Here is a 22,462-nt window from a genome sequence, read left to right as displayed (position 1 = left end):
AACAAATACAGGTAGAGATATCAGAGGAAACAATAGCTGCTTTAACATATGTGTTGATGTCAAACAGACAACATTACAAATAACAATGACCACACTTGTGACTCCAGCTTTAACATAAAACATAAGGAACAAAATAAAAAATAAAGGTAAAAATAATAATAATGATAATAATGATAAGTTAAATTCAACCAAACTTTTAAAATAAATCAATAAAGAGCCCATGCTGCCACATCCTACCACACTACTTACAGTCCACATTCATTTCACCTTGCTTTAACTTGGAATATCTGAAAACGTAGTCCTTTGAACATATTTGAGAAAGGGGCCCCAGACCTTTACAAACTTATTGGACCTACCTAAGAGACAGAATCTTATTTTTTCTAATTTAAGATCAAATGGTACATCATGAATCCAGTGTGTATGGGAGGAGGGTGTAGGAGATTTCCACCTCATCAGGATCAATCTCATAGCCAGAAGAGTTGTGAAGGCAATTATACTTTTTTGGGATGAAGTGAAAGATGGTAGAGAAACCGATACACCAAAAAGTGCAATAAGAGGGTTAGGGTCAAGTTTTCGGCCTAATAAAGAGTGGTAAAAACCCCTGTCCTAAAGGTAATCAAGGCCGGACAGAGCCAGAGCATATGAATACGATTTCCTGGGGACTGATGGCACCTATCGCAAGCCGGAGATACATCTTTGTAGATTTTGGACAGGCGAGTCTTTGTAAAGTATGGACAATGCACCACTTTACAATGTGTGAAACTGTGCCTTGCACAAATGGAAGAACTGTGCACCTTTCCCAGAATTTCCCTCCAAACCTCTCATGATATTTCCTCCCCCAAATCCGTCTCCCACAGCGACCTAATCGAGTGAAGTGAGTCAATCCCTAAATTATGAATCTGTGTGTATATTTTTGAAATAGCCCCTTTCAATGATAAAAGAGGGGTCAAAAAAATCATCCAACTGGGAATCCTCAGGTAGATTGGGAAAGCCAGGGAAGGTGTTGTAAACAAAGCTGCGGACCCGTAGGTACCTGAGAAAGTGTTGCTTTGGAAGCAAAAAGCGGTCGCACAGCTGCTGGAAGGATGCAAAAACCTTATTAATGTATAAATCTTTAAATTATGCAATGCCTACACTGAACCACACAGAAAAAGCATTATCAATCATGGAAGGGGGAAATACATGATTAGAAACCAGGGGGGCACTGCAAGTGCAAGCCAAAGTGGAGGCCAAACTGAAGCCAGATCTTTAGAGAGGATTTTACAACAGTGTTTTTAGTGTAAGGAGATACAGAAGAGGAAATTAGAGCATATCATAGGGCTTCTAATGAAGACTGTCCAGAAGAGTTTGCCTCTGGAGTTAACCAGGTAGGTGGAGCATCAAGACTCTTATACTGCAGCCAGTAGTTCATAGATCTAATATTAGTGGCCCAGTAATAAAACATGAAATTTGGTAAAGACAGTCCACCCAATTGCTTAGGTCTTTGTAAATATAATTTTCACATCCAAGGAGGTTTATGATTCCAGATGAAATCTAATAAACTATCCAGTTTTTGAATGAAGTTTTAGGGAAGAAGAGTTGGATACATTGGAAGAGGTAGGAAAAGCGTGGGAGAATATTCATCTTGATTTGAAATGATCTTTGCAGCCACTGAAAGGTTAAGCAAGGACCAACGAGAAAAGCCATTACGAGTCTGTGCCAACAGAGGTTCAACATTTTCTTTATAAAGCTCCTTCATACTACGCAGAATTCTCCCTCCCAGATAGATAAATGAATGTTGCACAATTTTAAAAGGTGAGTCCGAGACAGGGCAGTCTTTTGCTGCGTCATTTACCAGAAACAGTTCCCTTTTGCTAAGGTTCAGTTTATATCCAGATATTTGCCCCATATCTTGAGACATATGTGGCTGCTACTACTTTTAAAGCCAGCATGAGTACCGCTGAAGCTTGGACTAACGCATTCTTGTTTGTTTCTTTAGATTTGGCCGCTACTTTGAGACGCTGCTGCTCTGGCAGAGCATCATCATGATCGCCACCATGCTTGTCATGCTGAACCTGTGCACCAACGTCCGCACGGCCACTGAACTAAACACCAAAAGACGCTCCTTCATAGGTGAGAAACCCTCGGGAACTCTTCTCTAAAGTGCAGATGTAACTTAGCTTAGTGCAGAGTGCTGGGTGACTCAAATAGCGAGCACGACCGTGGGAGCTATTGTGTGTGGGGATGTGTGATGCAGTGATTGTGTGTGAGAGTGTAAAAATACTGAAGAGGAAGCGTGTGTGTGGGCAGGAGCATGTTTAAGCCCAGAGAAATGTTACGAGTGTGTGACTGCAGTGTTGCCAAACCCTCAGTGAGGAAAGTAGCTATTGGCTGTCCTGAAAGTCGCTAGAAGTCAATAAATGACATCATCACTTAATTTGCATAATTGTAATTATAATGGATGCTGCAGGAGAGACGTGTAACGTTAAGGGAGAGACAACAAGAGGTTAAAAAACACCCTAAATATGTTTATAACTTAACTGAGGAGCCTCCAACAAATCAAAGTAAAACATTCCATTTTTCAACCAGAACATTTTCTACATGTTTATTGTATACAATCTACATGAACTATCTAGATGGACCAAAAAGAGACAGGAGGCGGGATCAGCCAGCGGTGTCTTCATACATGCATGATACATTAGCAGTCTGGATGCTGAGGGGTGAACGCCTCCTGCTCTGAATGCAGCTAGGAGGGACTCACAGCAGCATCCACTGCTCATTGAGTAGAGTAAGAACGATACATGCTTTCACGTCTAAGGTCGAGAATCGAAAACTGGATCCGACTTAGAACCGGTTCCAATTGATCAATTCTATCTGAATTGTACACCTCAAATGTTATCGATTCTTCTTAACGATTCATTTCCCAGCACAACGTCACGTCACGTTCATTATGTTGCATTATGTCACACACTCTGCAACGCAGAACTCCTCGGTGCAAATACCTCAAATATGCTGAAGCATTTGTCGACTCGGCCTCGAAGCTTGGGGTTTGCGTCGGGCCAAAGTGGAGAAGGGTGTCATGTTAACGCGTCGGGGAGGTGAACCCCCACCTACCTCTCCCCTTTCGGAGTCAGGATGCTTTCCCTCAGGCTCCAGGGGCCACGATGGATTCACGAGGCCGAAAATGAGGCACCCAGAGCGGGTAAAATACCTCCGCAATGACCCCTGGTGGAAAAGCATTTTTACTCTCCAAATTCAAAGTCTTTTCATCCAGGCTCGAGGGGCCACGTCCGGACTCACAGGGCCAAGAATGAGGTCAATCTTTTGTTCAGTATGTTGAGGTTGAATATGTTCATGTTCAGTCTTGTGCAGACATAATTTTGGAAAAAATAAAATGGTCCCTTTTGGTGCAGAAGACTGTGGAGAACTATTTTTTTCCCCCTCAAAAAAATACTCAGGAATCGTTAGGAGAATTGATAAGGAATTGGATTGATAAGCAGAATTGAGAATGGTATTGACATTGATAAAATCTTATCAATTCCCACCCCTATTCTCGTCAGTCTCCACAAGTCTCCATTTAACACCAGAAAAAGTCGCTAGATTTGTCGCTAGTTGCTTTTTTTTGAAAAAGAGTCCCTAGAGGGGTCTGAAAACTCGCTAAAGTTGGCAACACTGTGACTGACTGTGCAGGAGAGTGTTTGAGTGTGTTGGTGCTAATATATCATTTGAGAGCGGTCTGCTCTTCAAGATGCTATTTAGGTTTGAATAATGTTGCACTCTAGCAGTTAGCATATCTAATAGTTATATATTAGTTTAACCAGAAACAGCCAGCATACAACTTTATATCCAGTAACTAGAGGAATATACTGACAAATCAGATGCTGTCTGTTGTCTCCGCTTGTTTACATCCTGGTAGCAGAGCATTATAGCATTATGACAGCAGCATTTAACCAGGGCTACAGCTCCAGCTAGTGGAGGGAGGCTTTGTTACAGATTCCACACAACATAAGACCAGCGCTTTAGGCCTACAACAATAAAAATATAAATAACTCATTTATTCGACTTGCAAAAGGCAAGCCCTTTAATAATTAACGTAGCTTAAACATGCACAGTTGAGGTGTACACTACCAGTCAAAAGTTTGGACACACCTTCTCATTGAAGGGTTTGTATTTATTGTAATGATTGTAAACACTGTAGATTAATACCAAAGACATCAAAACTATGAAAGAACAGATATGGAATTATTGAATGAACCAAAAAGTGTTAAACAAAGCAGAATCTGTTTTATATTTTAGATTCTGTAAAGTAGACCCCTTTTTCCTTCATGACAGCTTTGCACACTCTTGGTGTTCTCTCAGTCTGCTTCATGAAGTGGTCTCCTGGAATGGTTTCCCTTAGTCTGCTTCATGAAGTGGTCTCCTGGAATGGTTTCTAATGAACATGAGCCTTGTCAAGAGTTCATTTGTAGAATGACTTGTCTTCTTAATGTGTTTGAGACCATCAGTTGTGTTGTTCAGAGGTAGGGTTAGTACACAATGGATAGCCCTATTTGACTACTGTTGTAATCCAGATTATGGTTAAACCAGATTATTTCATAGTTTTGATGTCTTCAGTATTAATCTACAATGTTGAAAATAATTAAAATAAATAAAAACCATTGAATGAGAAGGTGTGTCCAAACTTTTGACTGTAAAAAACAAACAAGGGTACAGGAAATCAAAAGTAAAAGCGTACATAAGAATGTGTTGTCATGTGTTTACAGCCTGTAACACGTGTTGTTTTCAGTTTTTGCCATCAAAGCATGCTGTACTCTGTAACCCCGGACGTCTCAGTGATGTCTCCTGCTCCTGTGGCAGTCTGTAGATGAAGGAGGGGAGGGTACGTGCATGCTGTAAGCTAATGTTGTAAGGGTTGGTGTGAACTGACAAAGAAAAACTTCAAAACTTCAAAAAAACAAACACTGAAGCTGTGGGCCAATCAGCCGTCTTCACCCCCGTCAGTCTCTACGTTTCAGAGAAGCAGTACGAGAACTTTATTATGTTTACTTCAGGTTCCCTCTGCTGTAAATGATGGTGTACATCGTGTTGGAGTGTAAAAACAAGAAGTCAGTGGGAACCTGTGTAAGAGTATTTTCAAACATTTACGATTTCCCTCCAAATAAACATACATTTCACATATTTTCTTCATCCTGCCATTAAACAGCCATCACTTCTAATCAAACAATCAGTGTGAAAGTTGAATCAACATCTGAGATCAAGTGTGAGATACTTCAGCTCGTGTCCTTTAAGTCCATGCTGGTGAACAGAAGATACATGATGCTGTTTCCAGACCATCAGTAACAAGCTTTCCAACTTTTAGAACTCTGTCCTCATGTAGCACCACGGCCCTGTTAGTGAGGAAGTGTGCCAGAACGGGCTTACATTTAAAACGTTTTTTATTTTTTTTATTGTGCAAGAAATGTGCTTTACAAGAAAAAGGTGACCAAGTGATAGTAGACAGAATAACAAGTAAACAAGGCACGAATATGGAAAGCATAAAAAAAACATACAAACAAATAAAAACAAAGGTAAAAACAAAAACACAACAACAAAACAAAAAACCTAACAAACAAAGAAAAACAATTGATTTTTATTTAAAAAAAAAAATAGAGCAGAAATAACCTATAACAAGTAAGCAAAGAAAGAGGGAGAAAATTATTATTAATAATAATAATAACAATAATAGGAAAGTAAATAAATATCTTATATCAATAATGATAATGAAACAGAAACAGCTGAATGACCGTTTCCTAATTGTTTTAGCTCCCTGTCTGATGGGGATATTTTGAAATCTTAATTTCAAAATATTAGGCCAGTGACGTATGGAGCAAAAAAAAGTAAATACACTACACCACCAGACCAGTAGAGGGCAGTAAAACAAAGAGGAATGCCATTCATCACAGATGACACCATAGAAGCAGACGGACAGGCAGGTATCATTACGAGCAACACAACGGTTAGCCTGTTAGCATGAAGAGACTCAGCTGGTCTGTTTTAGATGGTGCTATATTTCATCACAGATGGATTCACTGAATCAACACGTGAGAGGAGATAAGCGCGAGTAGCAAAGACGTTTCAACACGCCTTTAAAATCCTTTTGAACTCAAAAAGCCGTGGCAGAGATCGACCGGTGTTTTGGTTTAAACAGCGACCCTGTTAACTGGAGACTTTCGGCCGGATGCATCCCTCATAAACGTCTTTAGACGATCATTAAATATCTGATGAGGATATATTTTGAAATCTTAATAAAAACTAAACTAGTTTGCATTCCCAGGAACTCCCTCTGTGTTTCAACAGCTGTGTAAACTCCACAAACACTGACACGTTCAGCTGAAGGTCTCCAGCTTACAGGGACACTTTTAAAATTGTAACACCGGGAGAGACACATTCACGGTGGGCTGAGAGAAGACTACTGTTACAAGCTGCTAAATCAAGAGAATCACAGCTTCTTCTTTTGAAAAGTACACACACATACAAAAAAGATAGAGCAAATAAAAACTAATGAAAGAAAGAGAAATCAAGAGAATCACAGATGTGTGTGATGTTATTGTGGACGGAGGGAGGAATAAAAACACTGAGGTTAATCTACCAATCAGACACGTTCAGCATTGTAGGCCCCGCCCCCTGAAAGTCTTGGGACCTTTGAAAAGTACTACCCCCTAGCAGGGGCTTTTTAGGGAGGAGATTATCTACCCCTGAACTAAATTTAGACCCTGGGTCCAGCGGTCCAAACGCACGTAGTTCAGGGTAAAGTCCCTCTGGTCAAAAAACACCTATACCAGTATCACTTTGTACACAGGGGGGCACCAAAGCAAACAGTAAGTTCCTCACAGGAGTTTTAAAATAGACTGGGAAAATTGCAAGTTTCCATATGTTGTTGTTTTCAAGTTGGAACTGCAAATTGATAAAAGGAAATACAGCTTTCAATGTTGACTTCACAAAAAGGCAAAATTTAATAGGAAAATGATTATTTGTGAAAAACTGTTTGATGAATATTCTCTGAAATCAGGGCGTCAGTAGTGTTGAGGTTTAATGAACAGAAACATCAATAACATGGTGTTAAGTCTCCTGACACAGCAGGTCACCTCTGGTTCTCTCTGAGAAAATGAAGAAAACCAAGCTTTTTTTCTTTCTCTTCCTGTCCCTGTTTTTTTGTTCCTTTCTTTATTTCAACTTTTTGTCTGTAGCGACAGACAGTAAGGACGAGGAGGTCAGAATCCCTAAGAGGATCTTTCTGGGTACGTACAGAACTTACTGTGTCTGCCATGAAACATCAGTTGTAGCTCATCTGCCACTCACGCTCCATCTTTGTGTCGTGCATGCTGTCCCCGTGTGGCTCCATCTCTCACTGACGTCTAACACCACCCACCACATGTCTGGATGAAGCATGAGCCCATTTCACCTGCATGTAGTCCTGCATGTTGATCCATGAAACATGTTAATTGTCCACTTTGTGATGCATTCAGAGCTCCAGCCCTGCACTCTCAGCAGAATGAGGACGTGTTCAAATAAATGAACCGTTAAAAGGAACAAAAACAACCTGTGGATGTGATTCAGCATGTTTCATCATTCATACTTTTAAGAATGTTCGTTAAGGACAAAACTCAATAACTGACATAGATATAGTAATCTCTGATTATAATCCACTAACCTGCTGATAGTGATTTAATGACTTCTGCTTCAAAGGATGTTATGAAATGTGTTTTTTATTCCTTCAAACTGTTGCATGCTGATCTGATCCCCTGTGCTATGTGAATGTGAAGCATCTCTCTAACAGCTGACTGATGTAACCTCTAATACTAAAGACTGTTTACTGATCTGCTAACTAAGAAGAGAACTAACGTACTTCCTGTCAGCTGACCCAGGATGTTTCTGTGTTCTCTGTGTGCTGATGTTTGATTTAAATAAGTCTGCTGCACTCATGTATCGGGGGATACAGCTGGATGAGTTTTGTGTCTCTGCATTAGTAGGAGGGATGTAAGGATACACTCAACCCACCATTCGATTCGAATCACGATTTTTGGTGCACGATACGATTCACTCACGATTCTCTAATGATTTTCAAGAAAACTGGATTGAACTCAAAATGTAAATAACTATTATTTTATTTCAATTCTCAGATATGGACAGATGCAATCAATCAATCAATCAATCAATCTTTAATTGTAGAGCGCCAAATCACAACAAACATTATCTCAAGACTCTTTTACAAACAGAGCAGGTCTAGACCACTCTATGTCAAATTATGAACAGAGACCCAACACCAAGACAGGATAAGACTCAGTCTGACCCCCCTTAATCCACCATGAGCATTGCACCTCACAGTATCTAGCTAGTTACAGTGGAGAAGAAAAACTTCCTTTAACAGGCAGAAACCTCGAGCAGAACCAGACTCATGTTAGACAGACATCTGCCTCGACCCAGTTGGGTCTTGAAAGAGGGATAGAGGAGAAGAAGAGAGAGAGAGAGCGGTGATAGTGATGAGACGAGTAGTAGTAGCTGTTGCCGCTGGAGTCCAGCACGTCCGTATCAGCTGGAGTCTGGAACGTCCACAGCAGGAGGACGTCTACGGCAGCTCAGAGGAACCTACGAGACAAGGGAGCTCAGGGACTCCAGAAAGGTCTATGGTTAGTAACTTTAAAGGGACAGGGAGAGTTAAAGTAAGTGATGAAGGGGTTGGGGGGAAGAAGGTGAGCTAGGATCCCAGTGTGTCAGTGCACCAATTCCCCCGGCAGTCTAAGCCTATAGCAGCATAACTAAGAGCTGGTCCAAGCCTGATCCAGCTCTAACTATAACCTTTGTCAAAAAGGAAAGTTTGAAGCCTACTCTTACAAGTAGAGAGGGTGTCTGCCTCCCGGACCCTGACTGGTAGATGATTCCAAAGGAGAGGGGCCAATTTTTTCTCTTATATTTCTTTGTAAACAAAGTCATCCTTTTTCATTTTTAAGGTGTGTTGTAACTCAAATAAAACCACTGCACACTTTTTTTCAGCACCTTGCAAAAGATCTCAAAATGAGCGTACAAAAATACCTCGTTTTCAGAACAATTGTAAAGAAATGTAAAGTAAAAGTTTGTTTTGAAAGACATTTTTTATGTAAAACTTGACAAATGGAGGATTGTGCTTATCATCCTTGAAAACCGCTGTCCCTTCTAAAAGAGGGAGGGGTGAGCAAGGGAGCATCTCAGCTAGGTATCGCTAAGTATTCACATTTCTACATGGCACCTTTCATGAGTCTTTATTTCTTTGGGTGCTGTTTTGTCTGAGTAACTGCAGTAACATTTTAAAGACTTTTAGAATTAGGATTACTTAAAATGGTTTGTAAATGACTAGATCTGACTGGATTATCCAGGCAGATGTTCTTAGACACAGCTAGAGCAGAGAGAACTGTGAATTGGGGTCCAGCCTGTTACCTAACTCAGATATTTATCCGGCATGCCTCTGCAGGGTTTGTGGAGTACACTGATCGTCTGTTGAGATATCAAGCGAAGTATGATGGTAACGTAACATTGACATCATCTTTTTAAAATGATGAAGTTATTATTCATTTTGGATGCTGAGCCTATACTGTACTTAGTTCCAAGGCAAAAGAGTCTAAACCAGATGTTGCTGGTTTGTTGGCCCATCTTGTCTGAGGAGGTTAGAAAATAAATATACAAACACAGGTGAGACAGGTATAGCGAGACAGTTCTTCTAACTAGACCAGTGTTTCTTTCTTTACCTTGACATGTTTGGACTACAAACTTCCCGCAGTCCTCTTCAGCAGAGTCATGTGTTGTTGTGATTTGTCTGTCAGCTGATTGATAGAGGTTTAGTCGTCCTACCTGATACGGCAAACCCCTGTTGTCCAACAGTTTTAGGACAGAATCCCAGGTGTGTGTTACAGCATGTAGGCCCCTCATCCTGGTTTACAGTCCTCTGGGCCCGATTCCTGATCTCTACAGCCTCCCTTATCTAATGCTGGTATCTCAGAGTGGATGAGGGTTGAGGGGCCTACATGCTGCAGCACATCTGGGATACTGTCCTAAGACTGTCGGACACCAGTGGCGTGGTGGACTTGCCTTATCAGGTAGGACGACCAAACTTCTATCAATCAATCAATCAATCTTTATTTGTATAGCCCCAAATCTGTAAGTGGGAGGGTCTGGTTTCAACCAGCGTATGGTGATGCACTTCAAGGCCGCTGTGAATAAGATATTAAGCAACTACTTTTCAGGCCAACAGGCGTCACTCTAAGTATTGCCACCAAGGGGTCTTGTGGAATGTCCTTTTGGAAGACCACTTTCAGCACATCAAATACTTCTCTCCAGAACAAGCTTAGTTTTGGACATGACCAGAAAATGTGGGTATGATTAGCCACATGGGTTCCACAATTCCTCCAACAGGAGCTAGGATTGTCATGTCTTTTTCATGACACATTTTAAAGTTTACTGACTTCATGCGCTCTAAATCAAGCGTGTTATAAAGTGCTCACTGTGTACAGTAAGAGTGGAGTCGAGGCTCAGCCAAAAGATTCCTGGTGTGGACACTAGATGGCAGAAGAGCAATAGTGTTTGCATGATGTGTAGAGGCTCTGTGCACAGTAGATTTATAATACATCACTGATTCTCCTCCATGGACATGAGATGGCTTCACCTGGTTTTATCCTTGGATGTTTTCAGTCATTCTAAGAACAGCTGTAGCAGCTTTCAGCAGCATGGGGACTTTGTGGCCACACTTGTTTGTCTGCCTCTGGCTTCTGGCATCAGCAGTTTTGGAACATGTGTGGACCTCAGTCCCAGTCTTTGATCAGGGAGTTCTGCCAAGCATCATTTGAACTGACAGGGTACCATGTCCTCTTAACGCTGTCGCTCATTGATCTGCTAATGGAAATATCAAGTGTAAGCTTACACTTGATATTTCCATTTGCAGATCAACTGGAAAACTGGTCACTGGTTTTCCAGGTTTTCAAGGACGCGTGGGAACCCTGCTGATATCAAATTGTGCAGTGTCAAGTTCAGCAAATAAAAACAGTCTTATGTGGGCACACTAGGAGGAAGTTGAGTCAAAAGCCAGTCACCCCATGTTTTTCTTTCTTAGTACGGGTCTCCAGCTTTTTGATGGACGGGGCTGGTGGGATAATGACGCTGTGCTGCTATTATGAAGGTTCTCTGATGGACAAAGAGGGACACCTGCAGACAACAACATTGTTGTCTGCAGGTGGGGGCGGGGTAAGCTTGAGATGAAGCTGTGGAATCATTTCCACACACATTATCAATAAGGGACTAAAGTGTTCTGGCTCTTATCGATCAATCTTTATTGGCAAGGAAAAACTTCCTTTAACAGGCAGAAACCTCAAGCAGAACCAGACTCATGTTAGACACACATCTGCTGAGACCGAGTTGGGTCTGGAAAGAGGGATAGAGGAGAATAAGAGAGAGAGGGAGCGGTGATAGTGATGAGATGAGTAGTAGTAGCTGTTGCCGCTGGAGTCCAGCACGTCCGTACCAACTGGAGTCTGGAACGTCCACAGCAGGAGGACGTCTACGGCAGCTCAGAGGAACCTACGAGACAAGGGAGCTCAGGGACTCCAGAAAGGTCTATGGTTAGTAACTTTAATGGGACAGGGAGAGTTAAAGTAAGTGATGAAGGGGTTGGGGGAAAGGGGGTGGGACAGGATCCCAGTGTGTCAGTGTGCCAGTTCCCCTGGCAGTCTAAAGCTGTAGCAGCATAACTAAGAGCTTGTCCAAGCCTGATCCAGCTCTAACTATAAGCTTTATCAAAAAGGGAAATTTGAAGCCTACTCTTAAAAGTGGAGAGGATGTCTGCCTCCCGGACCCTGACTGGTAGATGATGGACTGTTTCTCACCAAGGAGAGGGGCCTGATAACTGAAGGTTCTGCCTCCCATACTACTTTTAGAGACTTTAGGCACGACAGATATAGAGTGCTCATACTGGTGTTGCAGATGTAAGGAGGAACAGCTTCTTATGGAGTGTTCTGCGTGACTCACCTCAGTGTTTAGTCAGCAGGACGAACCGTCAACCTGTATGTTTCTGATTGCACATTCTGTTCCCTCTTTGTCCATCAGAGAACCTTCATAATAGCAGCACAGCGTCATTATCCCATCAGCCCCATCCATCAAACAGCTGGAGACCCGTACCAAGAAAGAAAAACATGGGGTGGCTGACTTTTGACTGAACTTCCTAGTGTGCCCACATAAGACTGTTTTTATTCTCTGAACTTGACACTGCACAATTTGATATCAGCAGGGTTCCCACGCGTCCTGGAAAACCTGGAAAACCAGTGACCAGATGAACTTTTGTGACTGAGAGCAGGTTCACAAACTGCCTGCAGTGTCTCAATCCCAAAAGTTTCCTGTCCTGAAAGGTTTGTTCTTTTGTTGCATGCTGTAATTACATCATAGTGTAACAGCAGCTCAGTGTGGTTTATGAGGAAGACTGCCTGCAGCAATCCTTTAAGGAGATTAAAAGATCCCATCATTTGGCTCTGTCAGGATCCAAAATATTGGTTATCACTCAGGTGGAGGTAAAAGGGTTATCAATCAGTCAATCAATCAATCAATCAATCAATTAATCAATTAATCAATTAATCAATTAATCAATTAATCAATTAATCAATCAATCAATCTTTATTTGTATAGCGCAGAATCACAACAAACGTTATCTCAAGACGCTTTTACAAACAGAGCAGGTCTAGACCACACTATGTCAAATTATGAACAGACCCAACTTGAAGACAGGATAAGACTCAGTCTGACCCCACCTTAATCCACATGATGCGTGGCATTACGTTACGGCTGCACCACGCACTGCGCAGCTGATACGTTTCCATTCTAGTCAATGCTCTAGGGTCCACACGGCGCGCCGCTCCGCCAGAGATACGCTTCAAGTCTATTTTCGAAGAGAGCCCGCGCCCAGGATGTGTCAATATGCACAGAAAAAAACAACCTAGACAGGAAGTTAGGCACGAGGATCACATGTAACATCCGCCAATCTCAAAATAAAACACCATATACAGACTCCCGTACGTTTAAAGATCGTATGGATCAGAGATACTCATCGATTATGGATGTAAGATACAAACAGCCACATATCAGTGATCAAGGTCGACTACAACAGGACTTTAAGATGATCACTGTGTCAGAAGGTAACAGGACTTTAAGATGATCACTGTGTCAGAAGGTAACAGGACTTTAAGATGATCACTGTGTCAGAAGGTAACAGGACAACAAAATAGAGCCAAATTATTATTATTAAACTCATCTAAACCTGCAAAAACGAAACTTAACAGTTCTGCAGCATACTCAGTGATGATTAAAGCACAAAAGTAATGGAATACTCTCCAAATGAGCAGAAATTCAACCACAGAAAGGCTCTGTGATCTGTTGTTTGTATTTGGTTCTCTCTATGCTGGACCCAGCTCGGACGGAGCAAACACGCTGCGCTGCTGTAACCTGACGCACACGCATCCTGTGGACTCCCCGGGTTAGACTCAGTCTGACCCCACCTTAATCCATCATGAGCATTGCACCTCGCAGTATTTAACTAGTTACAGCGGAGAGGAAAAACTTCCTTTTAACAGGCAGAAACCTTGAGCAGAACCAGACTCATGTTAGACAGCCATCTGCCTCGACCCGTTTGGGTCTGGAAAGAGGGATAGAGGAGAATAAGAGAGAGAGGGAGCAGTGATAGTGATGAGACGAGTAGTAGTAGCTGTTGCCGCTGGAGTCCAGCACGTCCATATCAGCTGGAGTCTGGAACGTCCACAGCAGGAGGATGCCTACAGCAGCTCAGAGGAACCTACGAGACAAGGGAGCTCAGGGACTCCAGAAAGGTCTATGGTTAGTAACTTTAATGGGACAGGGAGAGTTAAAGTAAGTGATGAGGGGTTGGGGGGAAGGGGGTGGGATAGGATCACAGTGTGTCAGTGCGCCAGCAGTCTAAGCCTATAGCAGCAGAACAAAAGCTGGTCCAAGCCTGATCCAGCTCTAACTATAAGCTTTATCAAAAAGGAAAGTTTGAAGCCTACTCTTAAAAGTAGAGAGGGTGTCTGCCTCCCAGACCCTGACTGGTAGATGATTCCAAAGGAGAGGGGCCTGATAGGGAGGAAATATTTGTAGAGGAAGTTCTGACAGCAGGAAAAGTCCTTCTGTCTTAATGTCTGCCTGAGTCAAAACCAGGTGTTTCTACAAGACCTGGGAGAGAAACCCTCACTGCTTTTTTCAGCAAATCCAGCAGCATATAAATGAAAATGTGTCAGCAGGCATCAAACAGGGTTCTGCTCCATGATTAGAAAATGTATGCAAACTGTAGAGCGTCTGTGGTCTCCGTCTCCGGGGTTCTGTGTTTGTTGGTTCCCAAGACGCAGCAGTTCTGTCTGTCCCATCACATTTTCAATCTCTTTCAGTTTAATCTTAATGTTAGATTTTTATATCACAGCTATTTCTCCTATGAAAGGAAACAAGTGGAGGAACATGGAGAAAGAGACTTCTTTATTTTCTTACAAAAAGAAAAGTGAACTTTTGCATTCCCTTTTTTTCAATCCTTGGTGAAGTGTCTTCACTTCAATCAATCAATCTTTATTTATAAAGTGCCAAATCCCATCAAATGTTCTCCTCAGACTCTTTAAAAACAGAGCTGGTCTAGACTGTACTCTGTTCTATTATTAACAAAGACCCAACATCAAGACAGGATAAGATCCAGTCCCATCTTACAAACAGGACTCAGTCTGATCTCATCTTAATCCACCATGAGCAGAGCACTTTGCAGCATTTAGCCAGGGCCCTGGTGTTGAACAATCTCAGTCCTGGTTTTTACCATTTGAAATACCAAAACAATGCACCATGCTTGTAACACTGACTTGTCTATTTATGTCATCCGAACCAACAGAAAACATCCCCTAAAGCTATGGTTGGTAGTCAGATTTAGATCCCCTTTTTGTTATACAGGTTAAAATGATCTTCATGTCCTGATGGTAATCAATACATAATGTGTTCTTAAAAAAGAGGTAAAAAAAAGCTGCTATCTATAGCCGGAGTAAACCTGGGAAAACACCAACCAATCCCTGCCATCAGGAGCCAAATGATGAAACCAATCAAATCCCATCCTGCCGTTCTGCCCGCCTCCTGCAGAGCGTACATTTCATGTTTGTTTGTGTTTTTAACTTTCACTATGAGAATGTTTTGGTGTTTTCTTACCGCTGAGTGAGACATGAGTTGACGTAGTGCAAAACACAAACCATGTGCTGAGGACCGGTTTTGCATCAGTCACCATCATATGGTTGTGAATCAGCGGCGCTCATACATGTGAGCGGGGGCGTCGTTTTGGAGGAGCTCCGAGGGGAGGGGGGGAGGGGTTAGACGGAGTCCTGAGGAAATGCTACATTCAAATTCATGCTAGTTCTCCGTGACTACCACCCCTAGCTTTAATGCTCAGTGAGTCAAAGTTCAGAAGTGACATGTCCACTGATCAATCTCAGCGTGCAGCTGTATCAAACTGACAGGACACGCTGTTTAACATCAGGTAGACTAGCTATCCAATATGGAAGTCACTGTTTTCCAAAGAGCTCCAGGAGAGGTTCAGCTACCTTCAAAAAGTAACGCAACGTTTGCTGTGTTTGCAAACACTGCAAGTGACCACATTCAGTCCCCCACAGTGGAAATGCAGACATCCAAAGCCATATTAAAACAAGCAAACTAACACAGTGGGTACAGGCTGGAAGTGAGGTGCACTGATGAAAAATCCAACATTACCCTGAGCTCAGATATGTGGGTTTGTCCCTGTGACTGGAAAATATGGCCACCATACAATAGGACAATCAATCAATCAATCAATCAATCAATCAATCAATCAATCAATCAATCAATCAATCAATCAATCAATCAATCAATCAATCAATCAAGCTTTATTTATAGAGCACCTTTCATACAAGTCAAATGCAATTCAAAGTGCTTTACAGCAACTGAAAACAAGAAAGGACCAGAAATAAAATAATGACAAGACATAAAAAAACCACAAGAAATAGAGACTAATGCACATCAACAATAATAAAACGTGTAATTAAAATAAGTTAAAGAATCAAACTAATATTAAGAATATAAATAGATAAGATATTACTTGATTGATCCCCGGGGGGGGAAATTTGGTTGTTGCAGCAACCCAGACATAAGTACAATCAAGAAAGAAGTTTCAATAAGTAAAAATAAAAATAGATAAATAAAGAGAATACAAATTTAAGCGGTGAGTCAGCATGATGCAGTCTGTGGCCTCCATTTCTGTTTAACAGTCTGAGCGTTCAGTCTTGCACCGTGGTGGACTGATGCGCTGACTGAACGAGCTCCCCATCAGCCACAGCTCATCATGGAGAGGGTGAGAGGGGTTGTCCAGGATGGCTCGCAGTTTGTCCATCAACCTCCTCTCAGCCACTGACTCCAGACTGTCCAGTTCTAAACCAACCACAGAGCGGGCCTTCTTTACCAGCTTGTTGAGCTTGCTGGCCTCACCCGTCTTGATACCTCCCCCCCAGCACGCCACAGCAAAGAACAGAGCACTGGCCACCACAGACTGATAGAAGATCTTCAGAAGCCTGCTGCAGACACTGAAGGACCTGAGTCTCCTCAGGAAGAACAGTCTGCTCTGTCCTTTCCTGTATATGGCTTCAGTGTTGGTGGACCAGTCCAGTTTGTTGTTGATTTTGAACCCAGAGGTACTTGTATGAGTCCATCCTCTCCACTTCCTCCCCCTGGATGAGGACTGGGGCTGGGGGCCTCCTGTGCCTCCGGTAGTTCACTACCAGCTCCTTAGTCTTACTGATGTTGAGCTTCAGGTGATTGCTGTCGCACCACGTGATGAAGCTCTCTCTCAGTCCTCTGTACTCCTCCTTGTCATCTTCACTGATGCGTCCAACGATGGAGGAGTTGACAGGAAACTTCTGGGGGTGACAAGAACCGGAAAGAGTTCAAATTAATAAATAAAAAGAGGTAAGGATAAGAGTTGAAGATAAAATGAAGGCTAAACATATCAATAAAACTGAGTAGATAAATAAAAAAAATATAATAAAACAACATTAAAATTGTTAAATCCTACATAAAAGCCAGACTGAATAAATACATTTTTAGTAGGGATGCACCAAAATGAAAATTCTTGTCCAAAACCCAAAACCGAAAAATGAGGAAACCAAGGCCGAAAACTGAAACACCAAAAGAAATTATTATGCCAATGATTAGTACCATTGCATTTCTGGCTCTGACTGTGTACTAACCTCACTAAATTCAAGGAGCTCATTGAACATATCAGACAACAAGGGTGTATGCCCCTCATCTGGTTCAGAGAGTCCAGTCCTTTTTCCTGCGCTCTGTTCTCCTTCTGCTGCGCTGTGTGCTTCTCCGTTTCTAAGCGGGTTCTCCGCATCCATCTCGACCTGGATCATTTCTTGTGCGCTGCTTTATTCCCACTTCCAAGTAATGATCTTTATAACGTGGATCAAGTACAGACATGATGCAGTGCAGAGGATCTGAATAGATCTCAGTGAAACGTGCTGACAGACTCTAAGAGTGTACTTTTCATTGTTTTCACTCCGTGGTCCGTCTCAACCTCTTTGCTTAGAAGACGCTTTAGTGCTGAATCAATCACTTTTTGTTTCTCCCCACTTCACCTCTGTTCTCATCTTTAAGACTGAATCAGGAGGAATTGGATCAAACCTGCAGTGGTTCTGATATGGTCACTGTGATTGAGTCATCTGAACCACAGAGATGCTGGTGTAATGATGTTACACAGCACATAGCAATACAAGAGATTCCATCTCTCTAATGTTTGGCTGTGGCTCATTGCTCATGCTGGTCCCATGGGGGTCTGTACCTGTAGCTTCACTGGGTTTGTCAGATCAGAATAAATCACTTTATCCAGCAGGTGCAGTTATCCTCTCCCTGAGGGCACGAGGAGGCCTCACTTTCTGCCTCCTTAATGGTGGAGGCATTTAGCTTCAGTGGCGGAGCACAGAGGTTGTCATGCTCTGTCTCGGGAGCAGAAGCCTCCTAAGCCAGATAAAATCCATTAAAAGTAAAAATCCTTTTGAAATGATAATGTGCCCGCTTCTCCTACAGCATGCTGCTGAGTGACAGAAAGCCTCGCTTCAACTGTCCTCATAGACTTTTCCAAGACCGGACTCAAAGCTGGCCAGGAACAGTTGGTAAACAGGGATTGAAATCGCCAACTCTGACCTGAGTCTTCCTACACCTACCAAAACTCTGTGGGTCTTCAAACTGAGCTGTACACAAGACGCTTGGCCACCACAGGCAGTCTATTGTATGCAGCTCCAGTCTGTTCCCACACAGTGCTGCTACGGCTGCTGCACAGCACAGGGATTAAAGAGGAGGAGGCCCCAGGGTACAGCAGTGGCACAGCAAGACAGGGTGTATGGCAGGGTATGGCTTTGGTACAGTTCTATGATAAACATCCTTTGGTGGTCAGGGTTCAATGCTGTGACAAACTTACACACATAGATATGTTAGCATTTCTGCTTTGTAGAATACAAGACGGACTTGGATGAATCTTTACAGTGTGCACATGCAGGATTGAGTGATGATGACAGCACAGCTTGGGCATGAAGAAGAGTAATTAGTAAAACATGAGGCTGGGATGAGGGCTGCACAAATAATTGAAAAGCAAGTCACAATTACAGTGTTCTTAAGAAAGGGTGCTTGTTCTCTGTCGAGTGTCTGGATACCAAATTACGCTGCGATCTGGAAAGAAGGTTTTAGATTTGATCATGGATTAAGTTTCTCCATCATCTCTCCTCCCCGTGACAACAGTGACCAAAAAAGAAACATCTGAAGTTCAAACTGGAGTGCAAACTGCTCCGTCCCTCAAACAGCTCCAGAAACACTCAAACAGGAAGGGACATGTGGACCTCGTGATCTGTTACTGCACTTTCATAACTTTTTGCATGTGTTACAGTGCTGACTATTACACCTGGACCTTACATGACATATTACAAAGTACTCCAGATCACATCTTTAATAAACAGATACTAAAATATCTTTTAAATCAATCAATCTTTATTTGTATAGCGCCATATCACAACAAAGTTCGCTCAAGACACTTTTACAAACAGAGCAGGTCTAGACCACTCTGTCAAATTATGAACAGAGACCCAACACCAAGACAGGATAAGACTCAGTCTGACCCCACCTTAATCCACCATGAGCATTGCACCTTGCAGTATTTAGCTAGTTACAGTGGAGAGGACAAACTTCCTTTAACAGGCAGAAACCTCGAGCAGAACCAGACTCATGTTAGACAGCCATCATGCCTTGACCGAGTTGGGTCTGGAAAGAGGGATAGAAGAGAATAAGAGAGGGAGGGAGCGCTGATAGTGATGAGATGAGTAGTAGTAGATGTTGCCGCTGGAGTCCAGCACGTCTGTATAAGCTTGAGTCTGGAACGTCCACAGCAGGAGGATGTCTACGACAGCTCAGAGGAACCTACGAGACAAGGGAGCTCAGGGACTCCAGAAAGGTCTATGGTTAGTAACTTTAATGGGACAGGCAGAGTTAAAGTATGGGATGAGGGGGTTGGGGGGTAGGGGGTGAGCTAGGATCCCAGTGTGTCAGTCTGAGCCTATAGCAGTATAACTAAGATCTGGTCAAAGCCTGATCCAGCTCTAACTATAAGCTTTATCAAAAAGGAAAGTTTGAAGCCTACTCTTAAAAGTGGAGAGGGTGTCTGCCTCCCGGACTCTGACTGGTAGATGACTGCAAAGGAGAGGGGCCTGATAACTGAAGGCTCTACCTCCCATACTTTAAGATATGAAGGTGTCTGATCATTAAGAGCTTCTAGTTCCGGTTCACCAGTTCTAGTCAGTATTCAAGCTTTTCATTCTGTTACAGTTGTTACAGGAAGTGTAGCAGTCAAGATGTGTTGTGTTTGGGTTTATTTATCTATTCATTTCTATTTCTACTTTTAATCCCCAAAAATATTATCCGGCAATCACATGCATCACATGTATGCAATATGAGTGCATGTCTAGAGTACCACTTTACCCATGACTGTCCAAAACCCAAGGAGAAATGCTCAGCTTTGTTTGTGTTAACAGGTAATCACACACTTATCTCAGAGTACTCCTGCATTAAACACATTAAAAGTAGTTTTTAGCCACCTGGTGCTGAAGAGGCTACGAGACACAGAAGAGTTGTTTCGTTACGTTCAGTTTCGCGAAAGCATTATGTTAGTGACCCAGGGTGTGGTTTCGTGTAGCATCATGGTGGAACATAAGCCCAAGAGCCAAACCATAAACTGTATGATACATGGACGGAGTCTCTGTGACGTCATCCATCTGGTTCTGAAGCAGAGTTTGAAGCTTATCCTCGGTGGTTGCCACATTGGAAATGTTGACTCAACTTAATATCAGTCAATTGTGCATGAGGCACAAAGATGGAGTTAAGGCGGGCCTTTTGCCTCCTCGCTAACAGCTACAGTGTGCCCGCCTGTCAGTCCAGTCAGGTGTGCAAAATAATGAAAAACGTAATTTCTTCAAAACTACTGAGTTATAAATAAATTCCTCCCTGTACAGTGTGTGCTGATAGAGAAATGAGCTACTTAGACCTACACTTTTTTTGTACCAGGCTGTAAACATGTTTATTTATGCTGTAAAGATTGGCTCTTTGAATTGATGTGTATGTGTCACATACTTCAATGCTGGCACAGGGGTGGGACTACTTGGTCCCACAGTTAAGTTTCTGAGACATTCTTACTAAAGGCGAGACATTGCAGGTGTGCATCACAGACTACAGTCTCTGATCCGGGCAATAAGCTTATTAGTGCAGCGGTCAAAAGAGCAAAACACTGCAAAACCCACGACTTCCTCAATCTCCTGGATAATAGTCTGTTTTTACCCAAACTGGACCCCACACAAATCCTCTCTTGGAGCTTTATGCTCATTATATGTTCAGTTTTTTGTTTCGTGTAAGGCCTTACGTTCTTGCAGCCAGCTTGGTGATAAACGCCCCTCTTTCTCAGATTGCATCCCTCTGTATTTGCCTGTTATCAAGCTGCACCAGCCTGGTGCTAGTTGGCCCAGATTCACAGTCCTCTGGCTGTGCTGCCAACAGGGCTTCACAGCAACACTCGGCATTTGCAACCACAACACCTACAGAGTAAACAGTGTTATACAGTAAGAGCTCTCAAAGGATATTCTTAGGGTTCATTATACTCGGAACAGAAAAGCATAGCCTGTTATCCGTGTGAGAGCTGTTTCTTTATCTGTTGTTAAACACAGCTTTGTGCTGTCGTCCTACACAGCTGTAGAGACCTCGCTGTATGCTGTGTTTGGTGGGTTGACAGAAGGCTGGCACTCTTTGGCTCTTCGACATTTATTCATCTATATTTAACTTGTCTGTCTGAACTCAACAACTGGATCAGCTCAGTGTTGCTAAGCTAGGTTAGCCCTCACTTATGCTCATTAGCTTTCCATTCACAGCAAAGTCACAGAATCAGTTATTGTTGAATCAGATAAGCTTTAAAGACAACCTGATGTGAATAAGTCTTGGTACTGTGGTGAACACACACCTTGCTTTAAAGCCTCTGGTAACTCAAATCAACAAAAACATTCTACCTATGATATTTATAGTCACATTTACAGACTATTATATATATTTGAAATATTGGAACTGAACTTTAATCCATTTTTGAAATATCAGGACCGGTTCACTAACTATCCTCAGGACTGGTTCAATAACTTTCTCCAGGACTGGTTCATTAACTTTCCTCTGGACCGGTCCACTAACTTTCCCCTGGATGGGTTCACTAACTTTCCCCAGGACCGGTTCACTAACTTTCCTCAGGACCGGTCAACTAACTTTCCCCAGGACTGGTTCACTAACTTTCCCCAGGACCGGTCCACTAACTTTCCCCAGGACCGGTTCACTAACTTTCCCCAGGATAGGTTCACTAACTTTCCCCAGGATAGGTTCACTAACTTTCCCCAGGACCGGTCCCCTAACTTTCCCCAGGACCGGTTCACTAACTTTGACCTGGACCGGTTCACTAACTTTCCTCAGGACTTGTTCACTAACTTTCCTCAGGACCGGTTCACTAACTTTGACCTGGACCGGTTCACTAACTTTCCTCAGGACTGGTTCAATAACTTTCCCCAGGACCAGTTCACTAACTTTCCCCAGGACTGGTTCACTTACTTTCCTCAGGACCGGTTCACTAAATTCCCCAGGACTGGTCCACTAACTTTCCCCAGGACAGGTTCACTAACTTTCCTCAGGACTGGTTGAATAACTTTCCTCAGGACCGTTTCTCTAATTTTCCCCAGGACCGGTCCACTAACTTTCCTCAGGACTGGTTCAATAACTTTCCCCAGGACCGGTTCACTAACTTTCCTCAGGACCGTTTCACTAATTTTCCCCAGGACCGGTCCACTAACTTTCCCCAGGACCGGTT

The 22,462-nt window shown here is 42.6% G+C and overlaps 1 protein-coding gene across 3 annotated transcripts in view; it reads left to right on the top strand.

Annotated features, from left to right (window-relative positions):
- Nucleotides 1-22,462, top strand: part of LOC117827979 (solute carrier family 66 member 2) — a 63,228-nt gene that overhangs the window by 5,575 nt on the left and 35,191 nt on the right. For 2 of the 3 annotated variants that reach the window (XM_034704900.1, XM_034704899.1), the window contains 2 exons: nt 1,979-2,112; nt 7,206-7,256. In XM_034704900.1, the coding sequence (XP_034560791.1) occupies nt 1,979-2,112; nt 7,206-7,256 (185 nt within the window). The remainder of the gene's footprint in view (nt 1-1,978; nt 2,113-7,205; nt 7,257-22,462) is intronic. The other variant, XM_034704901.1, reaches the window with a different exon arrangement.

This window comes from Notolabrus celidotus, chromosome 16 (genome assembly GCF_009762535.1).
Source record: "Notolabrus celidotus isolate fNotCel1 chromosome 16, fNotCel1.pri, whole genome shotgun sequence".
Taxonomy (NCBI): domain Eukaryota; kingdom Metazoa; phylum Chordata; class Actinopteri; order Labriformes; family Labridae; genus Notolabrus; species Notolabrus celidotus.
This window is presented reverse-complemented; position numbering and strand designations above follow the sequence as displayed.